Genomic DNA, 21,656 nt, shown 5'->3' on the forward strand with positions numbered 1-21,656 from the left:
GTCCAGAAAGCATTTCTACTGGAGATTGCTATGTCAGTGCATAGTATTATTGGACAGTCCAGAAGCTGTTCTATGGTGGGCCCTACTTAAACAAGGGAGGATGTGTACCTTCCCAAAGGAGGCTGTGTACCTGCAAGGGAGATTGCACAACTCTTCAAACTATCAGGCAACATAATCCTCATTTTGCAATATTGATTCTGATTCAACCAGCCTGATGCTCAGCCATGGCCTGAACCCTGTCCAAACAGCAGGCTGAGTTGGAAGCAGCAGTGGTATCATGTCAGCTGAAGAGGAGGAGTTAATATCATAGGTTGATTATGATATCACCTGGATATCTAAAAGGTTACTCCAGTAAAAGAATGTATACAGAGAAGATAAAATTTACAAACCTGAGCAAGACATATGACCACAAATGCCATTTTAAATTGGCTCATTAACACTCAGGCCAGGGCCCTGAGTGCACCAATAGGCCATAACTGCCCTGACCACCTTCATCTGGTGGGTGGGTCCACCCAACATCCCTTACCTATGGTTCTGGGAGCTACACATCAGCTCTCGCTTGGGCATGTAGCTCTTGTTAGAGAGAGGCTACAGGTGTATCTCTTGCCAGCTCTGACTCCTGGGTGGACGTTCTTAGACATTTATTACAATTTCGTCTCCAGTCTTGCCTCCTGCTACTATTGACTGGATTCCTGGAACAGAGTCTCAGGATGGACTCCAGATCTGGTTTTGCATCTTGCCTTGTCTGTGTCTGTTAGTGGACCCTATTACCACCATCCTGCTCAGCGCATTCACTTTGAATTCTTCAGGATTGGAGGACTATGCCTTGACTGTTCAAAGCAATGCCTCTGATGAGGTCACCCAGCTCATCATCCCTCATGGAGCAGACCATGCTGCTGTTCCTGCACTGCATGGACAATACCTGTGCAAAAACCTCTGATGTTATCATGCCCTTAATGTTCTTCTGTTACAGGTGAACCTATGCTACCTGCTACCCCTATGCCCTGATGCAACCAAGAAATGGAATTGCTGCCAGGACTGATGAGAGCTCAACCAGGTGATGTATTGTGATGTCAGCAGTGATGGGGCTGAGTTCTCCCAAACCACTCCGCCTGCCTGTTATAATAACACTTGCTGCCTCACATATACAGATTCACATACTACTTCTCTTCATGTCATTACTTCTTAAAGAAACTCAAGCAGGGAAACCATATCATCAAGCCTGCGCATGATGCTGCTGCCAATCATTGATTTCTAGTGCTGGGAAAATTCCAGCAGGCTCTGCAGAAGGGACTAGTGCCCCCTCTTTTCTTAGACATCCTCGTCTGTGTAAGAAATGGATTGATCTAAGTAAAATAAGGTAAAAAGTAAAATAAGTAAAAAGAATAGGAAGCAGAAGTCTACTACATCTATTTTCTTTAAAGCCTGGTAGCAGGGTATTTCTATTCTTGGCATTCTGCCACTTACTGAGCAGTTATGAACAAATAATTTGACTTTTGTATATATTTGGGTTAATAGAAATCAGCTGTTTAATGAAGATGTACAAAATTTAATTAATGAGTAGCATTGAATATTATTTTTTTTCCCCTCAATGTGTCAATCAATATTATGTTACTTATTCTCCAGCTTTTGTGTTAAAGTCAGCCTGGTCAGCTGCTGGAAAATTTCTACTTCAGAACATCTCTTAAGTCCTGCCCTCTTCTTGACTCCTGGCAGAAAATTGTGACCCAAGAGATGCAAATATAGATGTCACTATCTCTCACTGAGAACAGCCCAAGGGTTTCTACTGTTATTTGCAAATACAGAAAGTTATCTTAACAGTGACAAAAATATATAAAATTACTTATAAACAAGAACATAATGAAGTATAGAATAGCATGTGCAAACTAGTGTTTAGAGATTCACTGGCCCTTTTTCCTTAAATAGTAAAAGAGGAGCCAAGAGCTGTGAGAAAGCCTTCCTAAGTTCCCTTTTGCACTTGAGATTGCATGTTCTTAAAAATGTAAGTTTGAGGGGGTGAGGTTCTGCTCTTTGGCAGTATAGTAAAGCCCATCAAAAAGGATTATGCTTGTTTTCACAATTATTGGGGGGGAGGGTGTGATAAGCCTTTTGATCTCTATCCCTTTAACTTGCAAATTTATTTTTGTTTTGTAGAGAGGCAAAATGAATAGCAAGTTTGATTTTAAGACCATCAGTTCAAGTCAGGCATCCATTATGGGTGACCTTCAGAAACTTCTTAGCCAAGGAGAATATGCTCCTTTTATCTCTGCTCCCATCTTAGAAAGCAAGTTTGTCCAGGTAAAAAGTCATTCAAATTAAATTATTTGGCATGCTTAAGATAAAATTGCTTGCAATTATTACCTTTTTTCCCTCTCTCAGCTCAACAGGTATTCCTCATTCGTTTGTTCTCACTATTCTTAGTCTCTGTCCACTACACACACACATGGATATGTTTCTCCTCTCCTAGAGACTCATTCTGCTCATATTTTTAAGGCAACAGTCCAGAAACCTATGAACAGCAATGCTGCAAATTAGAGAAGGAAGACAGAGTGATATTTTCACTCTTCCTTGTCAGCAGTTCACTCCTTCCTGTAGCAGCAGCTAGGGCTGTTCTAGCAAATTCCTGGTTCTGTGCTATCTCATTAATATTTTCAGCCATCAACATCAGTTCAACCTAGCCTATATGGCAGGCAGCCTTTCCCAGGCAATCTCCCCCCCTAGTTGCATCTTGTAGTATCCTTGCATGCAGTATCACTACCCTGCCTGTCACTTGCCCTAAGCACTGGCCAAAGAACCCTGCAAGACTCTGGCAACAGTCTACACTCCTACAATACTGCATTCACAGTGAGTCTAAAATATCTGAATTCTATTTGCATGGTGTATCTGAGCTCTGTTTTTCATAGGGTTTCATTACTTCACTTTCTGATAATTGCAACATCCTTTGGTCTTGCCTTGATTAATTCAATCTTGCATTGTTGATACACATAGAGAATGTTAATTAGCTATGAGTCCTCATTTTCAAGGTACTTTATGATTTATCTCTGCTTTATTTATCAGACCTCATTTGCTATCAAGGAAGCAGTTGCCCTTAACCAATCAACTCAAGAAAACAGCTCCATCACTGACTCATTTACATTAAAACAGAAAGAAGAAGAAAAAAAAAAAGCCTTTGATCATTTTTACATACTGTCTCTCACACATGGGAGGAGATTCTACTGGATATCCACTAATTTAATGCACTATCCTCCCTCAGATTTCTTTTTAGGACACACTTCTTCTCTGCCTATCAAAACCAGATCCTGACAATGGTACATCAAATGTGAGTTGATCACATTTATCAACTTGTTCTTATCTCCTTGCATTTTCTAATTTTTCTTTCTGTAATTTCAAGTCTTACACATAAATTACCTGGGATCATTTTCCTTCCTGTGTTTGTACAGTGCCTAGCAGGACCCTGGTTCATAACCAGGTCTCATTAATATTGCAGTATTGCTGACAAAGACAATGAGTCATCAGAACAGAGTGCCTCTTCCATCATATTTACACTAACAGATAACGGTACTCAAGAGGTTTCTGACCACAGCAATCAGATACCAAATTATTTGGACTACCAGCGATTTCCAGTCCTCTTCTATTATTTTTCAACTTCTTTCCTTTGTTTTCATTCACATGCATTTGTGTTTTGTTTCCACATTCTCCTCTATCCTCACCAACCCAATACATAAGCTCCAGGGCCCCCAAGCCAAAACACCGTTAAATGTGTTGGTAGCATATTCTCTGAGAGATCATACAGCAAATGCCAGTGTTGATGGGGCTTTTTTTTTGTTGTTGTTGTTCAGGTTAATCAAAGAGGGGAACCAATTTCTGTCCATAACCGACCCAGCTGCGTGACCATCGGCATCTGTGCTGCCAATCCCACTTCATTAATGCCTGAGGCAATGCTGGTAGCATGTGAGGTGTCCATGTTCCCACAGGAAAGTATGAAAAACTTCTGGAAACTCTCAGAGATGCCATCCCCCATGGAACAGCTAGCACTTACCAGGTGAGTTAGCACTGAGAAGGGTTAAATATTTCTTTGAAGAATAAATAAGAAATATGAATGTATTTCCCAATTTGATACAGCATGTTCCTTCTTTTAACGGTCAGTTTATTAACAGGCCTCATACTTGCACTGGCTCTTTGTTCCAGCACTAACACCATAAAGCTACGAGAAACTCTTAAGTACAAATCTTTAGGCCCCACTCCAGTCATAATTTCAGGCCAATGCTACCCATGTGCGTATAGATATCTTGATGATTACAAATACTTACTACTTTCTAAATATATCAGAAGCTGAAAGCTGGTAGGAAGACTAGGGGTACAGGATTGCAAAGGAATAAGGTAGTGGAATAAAGATATTGTAGAGATGCCAACTTCCTTTACCTCCATTCTGCACACTACTGCCCAGCATTTCTTCCACAATTAGCTAGGGGCATACAGAAAAAGTATGTCCAAATCCACTCAGCAGATTGTTCCTATTCCAGTTTATCACTTTCAGTCTTACTCTATCTGTAGGTCTGACAGACACAGTATCTTCTTTGAGAGAATTCTCCACTTGTGTTTAATGATGAGTTTCCCCCTTTTTTTATAGGCTCTTCCCCTTGAAGTTTGTGGAACTCTCTGTCCACAGCACAGTTAATCATCACCTCATGTTGAAATTAGTAAATGGCCGTTCCTATTATCTAGAGCTCTGTGCCCCACCGGACCAGCAACAATACCTATTCCACCTGTGGCTGCAGCTCATCTCTCTCCTGAAACACCCTGAAGATATCAGCAATACTGAAGTAGATGTAAAATGCAAGGATTTTGACACGTGTCCCAAGAAAGTTCCCAGCTCAAACGACCCATCAGAAAAGGTGGGTCTTCAGCAAATAGGTATCAAAATTTCAAGCTGACCAATCGGAAAGTATCACTTGTGCTCATATTCTGTACTATCTCTCAAGTCATATTTTTTGAGTGCTTTGAAGGAGCTACAGTTCTGTTTATCAAAATAGCTGGCTTGTAAACTCCCTGCAGAATTTCAGGGCAATGGGAGCGAGGATGCGAGGTGCACCACAGCCCTCCTAAATTTTTGCAGATCAGTAAATAGCATACTACTTATTGTTCGGTGTTCAGCTTTCCCTCATAATTGCGGCTATGTTCTTAAATAGTTCTTTTTGACTGAATTCAGTCAAACCACTGAATTTCAGTGGTTTGACTATGACCTGCTGAAAAAAAGCAGAGAAGGAAAGATGCAGCACAGCTGAGACCCCTGCAGGGACTGACAACTAATTAAGTAAAGAGGGCAAAGTCATTTGATCCATTCAAAGGACAGAAAGAGAAAATTCTTGAGGCAAATGCTACAGCAGGCAGGCAGCAGGCAGCTGCTCACTGTAGCTAAGACAGAAACAAGGAGAACAGTGAAGGTCAGCAAAAATGCTTCAGGTCCTAAAGAGAATATCAGATACAGAAATTTCACTAAAGTACAGAAGGGATCTGTTACCTTAGCGTCACACTTAGGAAGCAATTAGGTGGTTAATGATGCTGCTCAACGTTACTTAATGTTATTTCCCCAAAGTTCCAAGCAAACATTTTGTCAGCACAGTATTGGTGAGTCTTTAGTTCCCATTCAAGCCAGCTCATCTCTCAGCCAAGCACAGCCACATCCACAGGGAGAAGAAAAAACAAAATCATATGGCCAGTGCTCAATGCTGCATGTACAGAGATAAGGAACAACTTTGTGTATGTGCAGCAGAAAAATTACAAGGGAACTAGAAAAATATAATTTTTGAGAGAGGAGAAAACTGTGAGAGATGATTCTTTTAAGAAAAATCAGTGATGAGGTAAACAGATGACTGAAAACCATCTAGGGGAAAGCTAGCATATTCAGATTAGATTTGCAGAAAGTATAGACTCAGATTTGGCTGAAAAATCTGCACAGCCACATCTAATAACCATACCGCTTACGTCAAGAATGCATAGATTGTAAGAAAGAAAGTATAAGATTTATAAAATTTCTTAATTTATATTCTCCTGCTTCAAATATCCCTACATAGCCACCTTTCTTCTGGGTTTTCTGCTTTCTCTCTTATCGAATGTCAGAGACTAGACCCTTGTTTCAACTTCTGGACATAAACTGGCCTGATATGGATGTCAGTTCCTACATGTACAACAGATATTACTAGTGATTCAGTATGCAAAAATCATGACCCAGACCTGGAATCTCAATTTTTCTTTGCAGAATAGATGTCTTCTTTTTCCAGTCACACGTTCATCAGTGTTTCAATACCTTGAGGTGTTGGCCATCACTCACTATTGGCTTTTCTACTGTTAGTTTTTAAGTTTGAATTATTACATCCTCCCTGCTCTCTTTCTGTTTAGCTAGAAAACTGTCTGCATGTGAGAGACAAGTATCTCTGCCTCAGCTACTTAAAAGCAGGACACTTCTTAGAAAGATTTTTGTAAGGACCAATCTCAAAATCTGGACAGAACAGAAAGCAAAGATCTTTTCTCAGCTTCTGAATATGATCAAAAAGAGGAGAATACTCTGGAGATAAAGTTGGCCTGGACATGAATCAGAAGCAGAGAACTTGGAGGTGAAGCCACAAACAAATCTCAGAGGTTAAGCTTTGGGCCTGTTATCCCTTGATGGACTGTATAGTCACCTCTAGGCAAAGCTGTAGGCCAATAATCACCAACAAACTGATAATGTCAGAAAAACAGTAGTCTCTCTTCTAGATAAATATATCACATTTCCTATGTATGGTCTGTCTGACACCACTTTATAGCAGAATATTCAGTGTATAGGGGACTATAGCAAATTACCACAAAGTTCCAGCTGTGCTGATCAACCCTGTGTGCAGCTCTTTTTTATGTCAGTTGCTCACCTCTGTTAATCTTTCCCTTTTCCTTTAAGAGGGATGACCCACAAGATGTGCCGAACCCCACAGCAGAGGAAGAAGTTGTTATTAAACAAATCTCCAACCAAGTTTCCCTCTCAGATACAGTGGATCACACAGAAGAGAGTGGAATAAAAGGAGAAATCTTCTACAACAACCTGAAACCAGCAAGGCAGGAAATCACCATGCAGTCAAAGAATATGAATCTTTCTCGGGATATAAAGAAGAGCAAAAGCTCAGAAAAGAGGAAAACTAGGTAGGTATGCTTGGAAAATGAATCTAATATAATTAATTTCTCGTGCTGACTTTGAAAAGTGAAATGTGGCATCTTTGTCTTCAGAAAATACATTATTGCAACGCTTTTTCAGGATTACTATGATTTTCCTAATGCTTTAATGGATTAGGAACCTGACGAATACAGGGTGGGGGTTCCAAGTATCTAGACTTTGATTTCTCAGATGTTCAGGGGCTTTTGAAAGGCCATTCCCCCTGCCCACTCTCCCATACACCAGGTCCACGCAGACAGGAACCAAGTAAAAGTGCATGAATGCTCAGTGCTTCAGTGCTGTTATATATAAGTGCAGTCTATACCATTCAAGTATCTCTATGTATTAGTGTGCCTGTGCTTCAAAACAAGGCTTACTATATCATTTAGCACCTATTTATCATTGATCCTGGTATATAATGATATTACTAGGCTAAGACTTTTTCATTAGTTTCTTGGCAATGGCATAATGGGTTTTTCTTTGGTTTGGTTTTTGTTTTTTTTCCCTGAACTACCTTTTTTTTTGTTTTTTTATTTGTGTTTTTTTAGGACAAGCACAACAAAGAAAAAAAGGGAAAAGAAAACACAGACTCCAGGTATGACGTTTTTTCCAATATTGACTTGCTTGCCCATTGCTATTCCTAATTCAATTACAAATGAGAGAAGCTGAAACTTCATGAGCTGAGAGTTCCTTAGAACAAATATTCCTATATCCACAAATAGGAATATGTGCCAACAGATCAGCACTTCTCATGTTATTAGAAGGTACCCTTTGCTATTTTCCTGCTGTGATCACATCTCACCTTCCAGGGTTCAGCATCAGGTTTCTTCCAGAAAGGCCTTTGCCTGATGGCAGCCATTGCAACTTCACTGCAAAATCAGATAAAATACAGGATGGTGGAAAGGGTGAGAAAGATGCAGGCCTAGGACAGTTCAAAGTTATAATGTTGGCCCACATCTCCTCTGCTGGTGTGCTGTCAGGCTTCCCCAAAACCCATGTCTGAGCATGAAGTTACCTCCAGATAGTGTGTCTGCAGTGTCCTCTAGCATTGGGTCTGGACTCATGTTTCAAACAGAATGTGGACACGTTTTGGAGCACTCTCCACAATGTCACACTGTGATTAGCATTAGCATCCTTTCTGACATCCTGCATTTCTGCAAAATCTCTACAGAATATCCAGCTAGAACAAGCAGGCACCTAAAGACAGTCTTTCTTAACATTCACAGTTCCCCTTTTTTATACGTCTCCATTTCTAGTCAGTGATTAAACACTGCTATCTATGCCTGCCAAGGAATGACAAAAACTGGAGCCCCTTAGCTTATTAATGCCACTTTATACTCATGATCATTATGCATGTGAATGAATCAGTCTCTTAAACAAAAGCTGTTATGGTCTTCCTCTGCATACTTCTCCATTTTACTAAGTCACAAAAGTTTGAACAAGCTCTTGTTCAATCAACATCATTTTTTGTGAACGTGATGCTCCTGTGTGCTTCTCTTTGTAGCTGGCTGGTGGGCTGCATGCAGTTCACCGTCCTAACTGCCAGTTGGTGATCTTAAAGTGATCTCTATGACCTGGAAGGAAAAGTATTTTGGTTTATGATGTACTCTCTTTTTCTCTGTGTGCACATGTCTCTGTCCACTAAAACACATTTATCTGGCTGAAAATCTTGTTGCATCTCTCTCTACATACCCTTTGGTACATTAATAATTTTTAACTTCTCATTGTTATGTTCTTTTTCACTCTCTTTTTCTCTTAAAAGCCGTTCCTTTTGAAATGGGGATACTGAAAGGGAGCAATGGGTTATGAGGAGATATAAATTAGTACATGCTTAATAATTTATTTCAGCACTCTGCATGAAAGGGAGACAAATAATGACATAGTTGGCAATAACAAATTTGTGCAAAGTCCTAGATTATTGTGCTCTTCATTTCAAATTCATTTCCTGCATTTTTAAATTGTCTGTGACATACAAACAGTGCCAAACACCTAAATTATATTTTACTTGGGCTTAGTGCTACAGTATTGTGTTTCTTGTGATTTTATTGTGAAAATTGTAATAATGGAGAAATAGCGATCAGAACAGAAATGCTTGATATATTTTCCTATTACGTACACACAATCATAATTTCCTTTAGGAAAAAAAAAAACCAAACCCGTCTTGACAAATCCGGCATTCAGATTTGTTGCATTGAGTGAAGGGGACCTGCCTATTTATTTCCATCACTTCCACCCTAGAGTTTAGTGCCCATTTTGTACTCTATATAAACAATTACTTTTTTATATTAATTTTGTAGTCATATATTTGCAGTGTGTTTTCTATAGGGAAGAAAAAATATCTGACTGTATTTCCCATTGTTTTCTTTCTGTTACCGTCTTTGCTTCTTTCTCTGTGCCTAACTGTTCCTTTTTCCCAGTCACTTACTTTTCAGCTTTCCCTCTGATCAGCTTTCCTGTTCATTTTCTCTAGCCCTAGATTATTCTTTTTCTCACTTTCTATGTTCTTTCAATGCTACTCTACACTTCTTCTTTTTAAATGGTACCTTCCTCCAAAGACTTATTCCTCCTCCTGTGTTACTGTGTGTCTGCTCTTTTGCTCTTTTCCTTCCTTTTCTGATCATGCTTCTCCCAGTCTGCATCCTACTATCAATTCCCGAATTTGCCATATTGAAGCAAAGGTAGCGTGTGCTCTTCATGAGCTTCCTTAGACCTGCAGTCTCTCTTGTCTTCTTCTCAACTACTGGTCAGTCTCCAGAATAGAAACGATCTTCACATAACCGCCAGGCAGCTGAGAAGCATGACAATATCATGTCAACAGACACCAGCTATGCACAGGTTTTTTTTACACTTCTCAGATGTTCTGCAAGGACTAAAGATGATTTCTGCTGTGAGGGTGAGTAGATGAGACAGCTTGTAGGAGTGACTGAGGAAGAATAGCATGGGAGAGACTGGGAAAGGCCAGTTTGGAATACAGAGCACAAATTCTAATAAACTCCCCACAAAGGCAAATCAATTCCCTCTGGCAAATCAGTTCTGTCTTTGTGGTTCTTAGTTCTGTCTTTGTGATTCTTGATGAATGTTTATCTTCTCTGTCCTTTGCTCTTTTGATTCCTTGTGCTTCTTTTTCATTCTCTACTTTTGTGTGCTGTCTTCCTCATGCTCGTCATGTTTCTTTTCAGAAAATTTAAAGAGTGACAATAAATCAAGTAGGCTGCTTCAAGTAATACCTGGGCCATTTTTCACTAAGAAGAAATGAAAGAAAATAAAGCAAAGCATCCTGGACATCAGATGCAGTTGGAACAAGGACAAGATGTACACACAGAAGAAAAAATTCCCTTGCAGACTTCAATTCCATTCATAACCTCTTACTATTACAATTAATTATTACTGAAATACAAGGTCTGCATTTCCCTGTATTAGTTCACAACTAGCAACAACAAATAAATTTTGATCCTTGGCAGTGCAATCTACATTTTTCAGTGACTGGGACCATTTTTTCAGGGAGAAGATTTGCAGCAGAAGGCAAAAAAATAGGTGCTTGAATTAACTTTATAATGCCTGACTGTGACTTACACTTTTATATAGGGGCAAGAGAGTTTCTCATGCAAGCAACTTTCAGAACATTTCAGGGGTACAAATGACAGAGAGTAATATCAGGTAATGGGCACAAAATTGTATTAACACAGGTTTTATTTCTGCCAGTGAACTCCTAAATCAATGTTGGCAAATCACTTTTACTTTTTGTTCCTTAGCTTCTTCATTTGTAGAATGAGGATAGCCAGACCTCTTTTGAAAATCATCATGCAGTGTACTATTGAGAACCATTTTATAAGAATTTTGGTATTGTTGTTAGTATTGTTGTTCTTATCTAGACACTATAAACATTGCTATCCTATTGGAATACTGAGAACATACTTGCTGCACTATGAAGCATTTTGCATTAAGCAAACTAAATTGCTGCTGCTGCTGCTCATGCTACCTGCCGCTGGGACATTCCTGGGTAGTTTACAGCATGTGCAGTATTTTCTGAAGTTTTGAAGCATAAATTCTGCACAAGCATAGCTAAGCATGGGAGATGGATGCTTTCTGTGTGCTTTCCTCCAAATGAGCACAGAGAGATTACATAATTCACAGCTACCAATCTATCGTTCCTTGAGAATATAAAACAACTCAATACTCTTTGAGAACAGCCCATGTATAATCAGATTCCAGTCTAGGAAGGGCTGGCAAATTCAAATTCTAGATATCACCCAAAACATGAACAAGAGTGAAATACCATTCAATACAACTGGAAATTGCAACGTTATTTTCCATGGTAAAAAAAGTTTCTAGATTCTGTTTAACAGAAGAGCAAAGTAGCAATTACTGACAAGGAAGAAACTTTTAGGTTTTCACTGAGAAAATGATTGTACAGCACATTTTCTGCTGAAGGGACAGTAAGTACTTGAACGATACACCATTTATGAAGTGCTGTTGTCCACTACAAGAACAAACAAATAATACTGTAAAAATAAGGATCAGTAACAGTTTCTTCACTATCATCTACACATAGACTGGCTGAAGATGCTTACCATCAGTGACTTCATGCTAAACTTGCACACTAGAGGTGAAAATGAAATGAAAATTGTAACACTGGGAAATCAATGGTACAGATTTTGAATATTCCTAAGTAGAGTATACTGCATTCAAAAGCTGTTTGCATTAACTGGAAATTGTCATTTTGCTAGGTCAGAGCTATGACTGATTTCATATCAAGATACACTGCCCATACTAAGTAATGTAGAATGGAATGCAATAAATTAAATATTTAATTAGGAATACCTCCCTTATAAGCTAAATACCATGTTTGGAGAAGCACTGCACACTACCTGCACTACAAACTAATAAAGAGAAATTTAGTTCGTATCCAAACAACTTGCCAATGCATAAGGCATCAGACATAACCTAGTCCTAAGGGAAAAGTTAAAATCCATCAAAACAAAGGGATTGGATGTTCAAGCACATTTTGAGAAGAGTGATTTTGAGACGAGAAACAACATTAATGAAACTCATTCTTTTGAATTCTCAGACCTGAACTGTTGTTAAGTAAATATATTTGCCTCAGTTACACACATTTGTCATAACAGAAGACAAGCTGATGAGGCAGGTGAGGAAAGAACAAAATACTTCCACAAAGACTTTATGCTGTGGTAAATGGGACAAAGGTGCCCACTAAACTCAGGACAGCTGCTCTGAAGTCATTAATGTGGCAATGTGACACTAGAATAATTACAACTCTTGAACATTGTGTTTCTCTTCACTTACTGAACAGGTAGATATAGCCCTTTACCTGTAGAAATCAGAATCAGCCTGAGCATATATTGTGCTGCTAAAAAGTCACTCTTACATACATAGTACCCTAACCTGTGGCCACACTGACAGCCCTTGAAGAGACAGGGTATGACAAAGGGCAGCTGCACCGTGTAAATGGAAATATTATTTAGCCTCAGTTCACTGGAATCCAACCTAAAATACTCTCAGCCAACGCTGCGAAGAATGAGTGACTTCAGAGTATTGTGTTTCCCAGATTACAACACTGGGAAGAAGGCTGAGTTGCCTGCATTGCAAATGCGGCAAAAAATACCTCCTAATTGCTGTGCCTAGAGCAAAGAAAAATAACTCAGCATGGATGCTTGCTGGGTTACATACTTATGGTCTTATACTGAGCTGATTCAGTAGACTGGTATGCAGTGTTGGCTCAGTGAGCCAGTACAGTCTATCAGCTCCTCTGAAAGAAAAATTACTGCTGGGAGAATGACAGTCATTGAAGATCCTGCAAGCAGAGTGGAGTGTGTAGAGTGACAAAGCATAATGTGTTTGACTACACTTTTTAGGAAATATTGCAAAATAGAGTGGTATTCATGCAATAGAGAAGGTTTTGCAACTTTCTGTTAAGGTGCAGATTCATGAGAATGGTATAGAACTGTCATTGCAGTTTATCTAAGGACAAATGAAGACCACCTGCATAGCTCCACATAGCTATGTGGAAATTATTATTCTGTTAGTATCAAAACAACTGCTTTCTTCCTTAAAGATTATTATGTAGCTGCTATCACTTTCCTAGGAAAGGTAAGTATAGCAGTTTTCATTATGGCAACATAGGACAAGTGTATTTTGGTGCTATCTTCCATAATTCATTTTCACAAATCAAGCAGCTATCCCTTCATTGCTCAAAACGTGGTAATGGAAATCTATTGACATAGAATCATATAGAATCATAGAATCGTAAGGGTTGGAAAGGACCTTAAGATCATCTAGTTCCAACCCCCCTGCCATGGGCAGGGACACCTTGCACTAAACCATGTGGTCCAAGGCTCTGTCCAACCTGGCCTTGAACACTGCCAGGGATGGAGCATTCACAAGTTCCTTGGGCAATGTATTCCAGTGCCTCATCACCCTCACTGTAAAGAACTTCTTCCTTATGTCTAATCTAAACTTCCCCTGTTTAAGTTTCAAGCCATTACTCCTTGTCTATCACTACAGTCCCTAATGAAGAGTCCCTCTTCAGCATCCTTGTAGGCCCCCTTCAGATACTGGAAGGCTGCTATGAGGTCTCCACGCAGCCTTCTCTTCTCCAGGCTGAACAGCCCCAACTCTCTCAGCCTGTCTTCATACAGGAGGTGCTCCAGCCCTCTTATCATCCTCGTGGCCCTCCTCTGGACTCGCTCCAACAGCTCCATGTCCATCTTATGTTGAGGACACCAGAACTGTACAGAGTACTCCAAGTGACACGTCTGTAGGGAAGATATTATGCTGGGATCAGCATGGACTTCTGCAAAAGAACTGGATGCCATACCTGATTTTTTTCTGTGCCACGACACTCCAGATTTATGCATATGATGAAATAATGTATGAAGGATTTTCTGAGCATGTTTCTCAAAGAAAAGAAAAAGTCGCTTACTTTCAGAATATTTCCAATAAAACTTATGCAGTTATGGATTTGAATAAAACAGATTTTAAACATTGCTTTAAGTGCTGTGGAACAACAGACATGCGGGCTGGCAGTTAACTGCCCCAAATATTGTTTATAATCCGCTGAAAGTAAGCTCAAAAACTAGGGCAATATTCAAACAACAATTTTAAGAAGAATAATTTTGAAAGTGATTCTGCCTTATGTCATATTCAGACATCCATGTTGTTAAAGATACAGTACAGCACGGCCATAAATCTCTTTGTATCACTAATTAAAGTACAACAGGGATGCACAAATTGAAAACCTACACCAAACAAGACTGATAAATAAAGCACAATATGCAAGATTATTTCAGTGAAGATTTAGAAAAAGGGAACAAGAAGGACAGTTATGATATTTATGGTTTACTGTATCTTACAGCTGTCTTACTGTACATCTAGTTTGCTTTCAAGAAAAAGATTTATTACATTTCACGTTTATAAAATATGCGCAGTATACTGTGGTGTCATACATTTGATCGATAAATATATAAAGCTTAAGCTTTACACTGCAGCATTATGAGGTAGGAGGGTTTTGTCATTAACACAATCACCACTACTAAGCTGCCTTTCATGAAAGACAATCGCACTTGGGGAGAATATAAATCCACAAATGTCATAGGATTTACTTCTTAAGTATTTCCCTTAGGTGGTATCAACTGCTGAAACTTTTGTTGTCTTTTTTGTTGGTTCTTCCCCTATTTTCTCACAGATCTGTGAGTTACAGGGGTTTATTTTTTTTTCTTTATGTATGTTTATGAGAATAAGAAGCTCCACAGAGTAAACAGAGTAGCAATAAAAACTGGCTTTTGCCCTGTATTCACAGATTAAAACAAAGTAATCAAACTGTCAGGTAAACCCGGTAAAAAAAGTACATGCAAGTTGCCAGCAAAGCAGGTTATCAGTAAAATCCAAACATAATCTTGTCTTGACTTTGGGCTTTAGGATACATCCAGCCTGCAAATGGCAAATCAGGGAAGAAGAGAGTTCATCATGATACAAATTAATAATTTTTATAAATAGCGAAGCAGGATTTCTTTTCCAGAAAGACTTAAATATGTCCTTCAGATCTTCAAGATCAAACAAAAGATGGAGAGTTGTGCACAGGAAGGCACACAGATGACTGCAACAATATCAAAAAGATACACGGGTATACAATCATAAAGAGAGTAACATTCAAAACCAAGGAGAAACTACCGAAGGAAGAACAAGCAGCAGCAAACATATAAAGAGACAGATAAGGTAATCACTAATCTGAGTATAACTTAAAAGCGGAAGGGAAAACAGTGGCAAGAAAGATAATTTTTATTGTCCATTATTTTTCTGGATTAAAAATAGTGCCCCAACCTGTTACATTAACAACCTCACTTCCAGGTTTAATTTGGGTCACCCATCTTCTGGGAATGATTCCTATTTCTGGGCTTAAGACCCCTCACTGAGAGATGTGTAGTACTTCCAGGCTTGAGACCTCTCTTATGGAGATTAATCTTTTTCTACAGCTGAACTTCTGTTGGGTTTACTACCCTATTTGTAAATACTGTGACCTTACTTGGAGTTGTGCAATTTCGGATCTGAAGGATTAAGGAGTGGCAGAGGATACTAGAAGACAGTGAGGAAGACGTTTCAGTCACTCAGAGGAACATGAGTGCAAAATGTAGTTATTGGATAGGAAGTAAGAAATAGTTCTAGTGCTTTCAAAGAGAAAAACATGACCATATTTGAATCAGTGGTATTTCTTGTCCTAGCTAAGGAAGGCTGAAATTATATTGGACTGCTGTATTAATTTCAAAATTCAGGTTTTCTGTTTCTGTGTTGTGGAGGCCAAGAGATATTTGGTTTTTTCCCTTGCTTAATAGTTGATTTAGGTTCTGGACTTTTGTATATTGCACTTTTCTTTGGAACACTAGATACTGAACACAGTAGGCATATAGGTGGACTAGTGCTGCTGTTATATTCTTTCATTCTGCTGGTGCATGTGTCCTACTTAGGGTTAAAACAATCACCAGATTTGTAGTCAGGAGATATCAGATTGCTATAAATCAAACTGGAAAGACCATTGTGAGAGATATTGTCATTTCCTCTGCAACACAGGGAGAATATACAGGCAAAGTGTGAGCGGGAAGGAGCTTCCTTTCATTCATATGCAGTTAAAGGTGACATTTAAATGTGATTATCCAAGATATAAGCTATCAATATCTAAAGGCCAAGGGAAAAATCCCTGTGAAGTTCTCAGAGACAGGAGGAAAAGAGTCTATCTAAATAGATGCCAGACATGAAAGCAGAGATAAAAAGAACACAATTTCTAAAAACCTGGCACGAATAAAAGATCAAGAAGGAAAGGGTAATCAAGATAATGTAAAATGAAATAAAGTAACATAAACTACACACACACCAAAAAAACCAAAAACCCCAAACCAAACAAAACAAGAAAATACCCCCCAAAACCCAAACCCAGCAGACAGGTCAAGAAAGAGAATGAAATAACGGAGTCTGACATCAGGCAGGCAAGAATTCTTTAGGGATTGCGCAAAAAAAATGTTCTGGCAAATAAAGGGGGATGACACCAGCTTGGAAGGGATCCAAGATGAAGCTGGAAGAGAAAGTACATCTGTTGTAGAATGGGTGTTCAGTGAGTTTAGAGATAAAGAGTTTAGAGATAAAGGGGAGGAGAGTGATGGGACAAACAGATGGGGATTACTTCTCCAGCCTTCACTGACATAAGCACTGTGGCCACTGTGGCTTTTCTGGCAGAGCATTCCTTTTTGTGTCAGTCTATAGAGCCACTCATGGGCTGTAAAGCATAAATTCAGTTAAACAGTGACATAAAAGGGAATTTTTACCCTTCTGTGATTTTTCATTCCCCCTGCAGAGGGCAATCGTTTCAAAGAGAACATTTTGTCCTATGTTATGCTGATGCCTCAGTTTGAGACAGATTTTTGTTTTATTTTCAATTGATTACCATCAGCCAGATTTAGATTGATCAACAGTTATATCTGCACCTCTCTGGCAAACATTGACACTAATTCAAATTCAAGTCATCAAAGATGAACATTTTTTTTGTTAAAAAATATTTGTCTGTGGAATGAATGCATCAATCTTAAAAAGAAGGTTCTTCAATAAAAAAGTTGCCTAAATACATTGGTTCTGTAGCTGCAAGCATGCTTTAATGTTCCCATAATCCCAGATAGTAAAATCATAGAAAAATCATGTTTAAAATGAAAATGTTCTAAGATCTAAGCTCACAAAAGGTATCACTTGGATATTTTTTTTCTGCTCCTTTCTGCTTAAAGATGCTAATTGAAAACTTAGAACAAGAGATGGAACAGTAAGGTTTGTAGTACTTTGGTAAACAATTTTCTCATTTCCTTTAAAACCTCTTAGTGGATAATACATAAAAGATTAATTAGCTAAGACAAAACAAAGGAAGACTAAAAAGTTTTGATTTTCCCAATCATCTTCCTTCATCTCCCACTTGCCTTTTTCCTCTTTTTTTATTCTCATATTTTGTTAAATTCAAGCCAAAATTATTTTCTCACAGCCATTTTTGTACCCTCAGCATGCCACCAAATAGCACCTACCAGGCAAAATGAACCATCAGATCTGTCCATTTAAATTGCTAACACAACAATTTAAAAATGAAAGGTTGTCTGGGTCTTCACAAATAACGCTGCTGATCCTGTGCGGTATTGTGAAATATTTTCAGGTATGACAGTTTCTTGGCCTAATAGAATATTTTAATCTGTGGATACAATTAGCCAAGCACACCTCATTCGAGTATCTTATGAATGGATTTGCCAGCTGGGCATGGCTAATATTAGGGTTTGTGAAAGCCAGAGGGAGGAGATTGGTTACCAAAGAAACAAATAGATCTTTAAGCAGATATATGCAAGGATATCCCAAGCTCAGTCTTAACCTGCTCTGGTAAACCCCTTCTGGCAAAAGATTAAAACTTCAGCTACAGATAGAAAAGAGTAAAGGATGGAAACAGAAACTGATGTGAATCCTTCTCTGCTCTACGACACGTTGCACAACAATTAAACACAATTCCCTTATCCTGGTTTAAAAACTGGCTACTGGTCGACATACACACTGGAGGCAATGAGATTTTCTGTGAGAGGAAGGAGAAATGCCGTCAGCCAAGGGAAACTGTAATCAGAGTTTTTGTTAGATCATCCCAACCTTGGATGTAGAAAAACCAGTAAACTAGTGATCCATTTGGATAAGGATGACAACAGTCAACAGTCAACTGATGAACTACCAACTAGCTACTTTTTTGCAGTCATTACATCTTCTAGACAAGTATCATATTTTGAAAAAGTCCTTTCTGATTCTCAGCTTCTTTGCCTAAGCAGTTTGTAAAAAATGGTTTGTGTGAACTTTCACCATTTTCATATTAAGGGGAAAAAAATTGTGCTTGGTACCGCTCAGACATGAATTACCACTGTCATGTTTTCCCTCCTTTTTATTTTCCAAGTAAATAATTCTGCAGTCTAACAACATTTGTATTCCCTGCAGCGCTGCAGTTTTGCTGACTTGATACAAAGACCCTTGTTGTTGGTCAGAACAGAAAAAAATGGTTAAACGCAGATACAAAGCATTGCTGCCCTGAATGCAGCAAACAAAAAGACCTTCCAAGGAGTCTGAGTCACAATGTGAAAAGGTACACTTTCAGTCTCCTCTGCAGGTATTTGGGCAGGACGTATCAGGTCAGCTGGCCTTTTCACATGGCAAGGAAAGAAAAGCCTGGAATCTGGTGGTTGTTTTTTGGACTGTGTCTATCTCTAGAAAGGATCCAAAAAACCATGGTATAGGGTAAAATTAAAGGAAGTTCAAAGTTTATCTGGATTTCACTATGGAGAATGATACAAAGTTAAATGACAGATAAATATATAAATGGTTAAACTGAAGCAAGGAGAGATGGACTAAAGCAGGAGTATCTTTAGGACTTTTTAGTGATTTCAGAAAGCCTTTTTTTTCTAGCCTTGTTATGTGGAACATTTCTTCTGATGCCTCAGGCAATGATCTAGGCAGGCTAGCCTGAAAAACCAGAGGTGGGAATGCCTTTTTCAGCTCAAACTAAACTGCAGCACTGCAGATACGCTTCCTTGCTCCTGTAAAACAGCCATGGGTAAGAAAACCCCGGTAAAACTACTTGTAATGTCCCGTTTCCTTTATTTTTCCATACACTGTGTTCTGGGTGCCTTCTTGCCTCAGCCTCCCTCAGGTCTCCCAAAGGTGGACTGGACTCTCAGATAAGAGTATAAACATTTTTCTCCCCACAACTGACCGAAGCCTGGCAGAGGCACTCAGTCGTGGGTTGTGGCTTCAGCAGAAGTAGAAGGAGAATGCAGGGATTGACAAGGAGGGTGGAGGAGAAAGGGGTTGCAGTGGCATGGTGCAACCAGGACACACGCTAGGTGCAGCAGGCAGCAGCACAGGGAGCAGGAGGAGGCAGCTGGAGGCAGTAGATGAGGCAGGAGAGAAGAAAGGAGGAGCCCGCAGGCAAACCACCTCAGTCCAGGGCACAGGGGCCCCCGTGGTGCTGCCTCTCCCGGTTGCAGAGAGCACTGTGGTAGAAAGATGGGGCATCACTGCAGTAGGACCGAGACACTGAAGCAGTGTCATGTCTTCTGCGTCCTCCCCCGCCCCTCAGCCAGCGCTGAGGTAAGCCCCAGCCCCCCAACCGCGACCACGGCTGCGGCCGGTGAGGCAGCACCGACCCCGGCCGGCAGGGGGCGAGCTCAGCGCGCCTAGTCCCGCCCCCGCCCAGAAGCGGCCGGTGCGGCCCCGGCGGCAGCTGTGGGGCGGCTCCGCGCCTGCGCCGGGCCGTGCGGGGCGGGGCCTGACGGCCGGCGCTGGAGCGGGGACGGGGGGCAGGGGCGGGCCGGGCTTGGCGGCTTCTGCGCAGGTCCGCGCGGGCTGTGGACGGGCGGCTCCGCGGTGTGTCGGCGGAGAGGTGCTGCGGGGTGTGGGCGACCCTGACTTTCAGCCGGCGGCTGGGCCGGAGCGTGCTGGCGACGGAGAGGGAAGGACGGTGAGGGAAGGACGGTGAGCGCAGTCCGCGTTCCCGCGTCCGGCGTGCGAGCAACAGGTCCCCCCGCGGAGCCGCCAGTTTCGGCTTACCGGGAAGCCTACCCCACTGCCCCGGCGCCCGCAAAGGCCTGGGGGTCCGGCCGGGCCGTAGCCGGGCCAGAGCTCGGCGGCTTTCGGGGTACCGCGTCGTCCCCGCGCCGCGCGGGGCGGTGGCCCGGGCTGTGCCTCGGCCGGGGGGGGCGGCCCTGGCTGCTGCGGCTACAGGTGCGTGCGCCGCGGGGCGCCCGGGGCCGGTGCCGCTGGGGGAGCGTGGGGGGCGGGTGAGGGCGCCTGGGGGGCCTCTTGAGAGCCAGTCCCGCGGCCGCCCTCCCGCGGGGCGCCCCCCGGGCGGGCGCGGCGAGCCTAGGCCCGGAGTTGTAAGGAAACTGCCGTGCTTGGCTGTGTGCTGTCCCTACGTGGTTGTAGGGGTGTGTGTTTGTGGCTTAATGAGGAGAGAAACTTGAGGCTTCCTCCCTCAGGACTTCGGACCTTTTGGTAGTTCTGTGTTTGGAAAGGGTGCCGCTGTAAAGACATTGCTTCGTGTTGATTTATGAAGCTTTGCAGGGTTAAGTTAGAGTAGGTTGGATAGGAGCCACTTCAATGTATTTTATAGGCTGCAGTGGTTAACGTATGCCCTGGCTTGGCACGGCTTCGCTTTCAGAAAGCCTGTGCTGGCGGTATTTGGCGGTGGTGCTGCTTCCCTGGCTGAGGGACCGGCGCTGTGACCGTGTTGTGGTAGAGGCTCTGCAGGCAAGCAACAAAGAGCACCGTGACTTTGAGCCTGGTGAGGTGGACTGCACAAGAAAATTAAATTAACTTGTACTTGGCCTTTTAGGAAAAAATTTATATTAAAAAAAAATCTGTCTAAAGTAATAATGTTCTTAAACGTCTCACTGAGACAGATCCCTAAAAAAGAACGAGATACATTTAAGGGGTAAATATCAACTACTGCTGTGAGGGTTTTTTCTTTTAAAGGGTAATTCTTAAAGCCTCTATAATGGAATTATTTGGGCATAAACTAGTTCCATAGTTCACTTACTAGGACAAAATACTTGTATTTTAAGCAAGCGATGATGTATCAGTGACTACAGTCAAACTTCTTGGGCCTGGTGGTGGTCTTTTCCTAAGTTTCTGCTGCCTCAGTGTACAGATTCCTATCCTTAAAGGGACCTCTCTGTCTTTTTGCAGGATTGAGGTGTTTTCTCTGAATTTGTCAAATCCAGGATAATTCTGTATTGTCTTTAATTAGGCATCCAAGCCTACAGTCTTGGTTTTATTCTGTCCTGTGAGTTTTCACATGTAGTACATCTTTTTTTCTTATCATCATCTTAGAGCTGTTATTGCAAATCTAGATGTCACTTTAGAGTATGGCTGGCTTGTACACGTGAACTGTTTTCCAACATGCTGTGGT

At 41.0% G+C, this 21,656-nt stretch overlaps 2 protein-coding genes across 4 annotated transcripts in view; both read left to right on the forward strand.

Moving 5' to 3' along the window:
- The first annotated feature begins 2,053 nt into the window (after positions 1-2,053).
- On the forward strand, positions 2,054-8,722 carry FAM71D (family with sequence similarity 71 member D). Its single transcript, XM_030482232.1, has 6 exons — positions 2,054-2,298; positions 3,840-4,042; positions 4,631-4,895; positions 6,935-7,173; positions 7,732-7,778; positions 8,688-8,722. Exons 1-6 carry the CDS (start codon positions 2,164-2,166, stop codon positions 8,720-8,722), a joined length of 924 nt encoding a protein of 307 aa, XP_030338092.1. The 5' UTR covers positions 2,054-2,163.
- An 11,288-nt stretch (positions 8,723-20,010) lies between these two features.
- MPP5 (membrane palmitoylated protein 5) overlaps positions 20,011-21,656 on the forward strand; it is a 55,943-nt gene continuing 54,297 nt past the window's right edge. The window contains exon 1 of one of the 3 annotated variants that reach the window (XM_030481971.1): positions 20,011-20,221. The gene's annotated coding sequence lies outside the window, so the exon portion shown is untranslated. The remainder of the gene's footprint in view (positions 20,222-21,656) is intronic. The other 2 variants (XM_030481975.1, XM_030481973.2) reach the window with 2 other exon arrangements.

Source organism: Strigops habroptila, chromosome 4, assembly GCF_004027225.2.
Source record: "Strigops habroptila isolate Jane chromosome 4, bStrHab1.2.pri, whole genome shotgun sequence".
NCBI classification, from domain to species: domain Eukaryota; kingdom Metazoa; phylum Chordata; class Aves; order Psittaciformes; family Psittacidae; genus Strigops; species Strigops habroptila.

Excerpts from the sequence above, each read along its gene's own strand:
- FAM71D (XM_030482232.1), top strand. The coding sequence starts at position 2,164 with ATGAATAGCAAGTTTGATTTTAAGACCATCAGTTCAAGTCAGGCATCC. Across the intron at positions 7,174-7,731 it reads TCAGAAAAGAGGAAAACTAG|GACAAGCACAACAAAGAAAA; the intron begins GTAGGTATGCTT and ends GTGTTTTTTTAG. Across the intron at positions 7,779-8,687 it reads AAAGAAAACACAGACTCCAG|CTGGCTGGTGGGCTGCATGC; the intron begins GTATGACGTTTT and ends TTCTCTTTGTAG.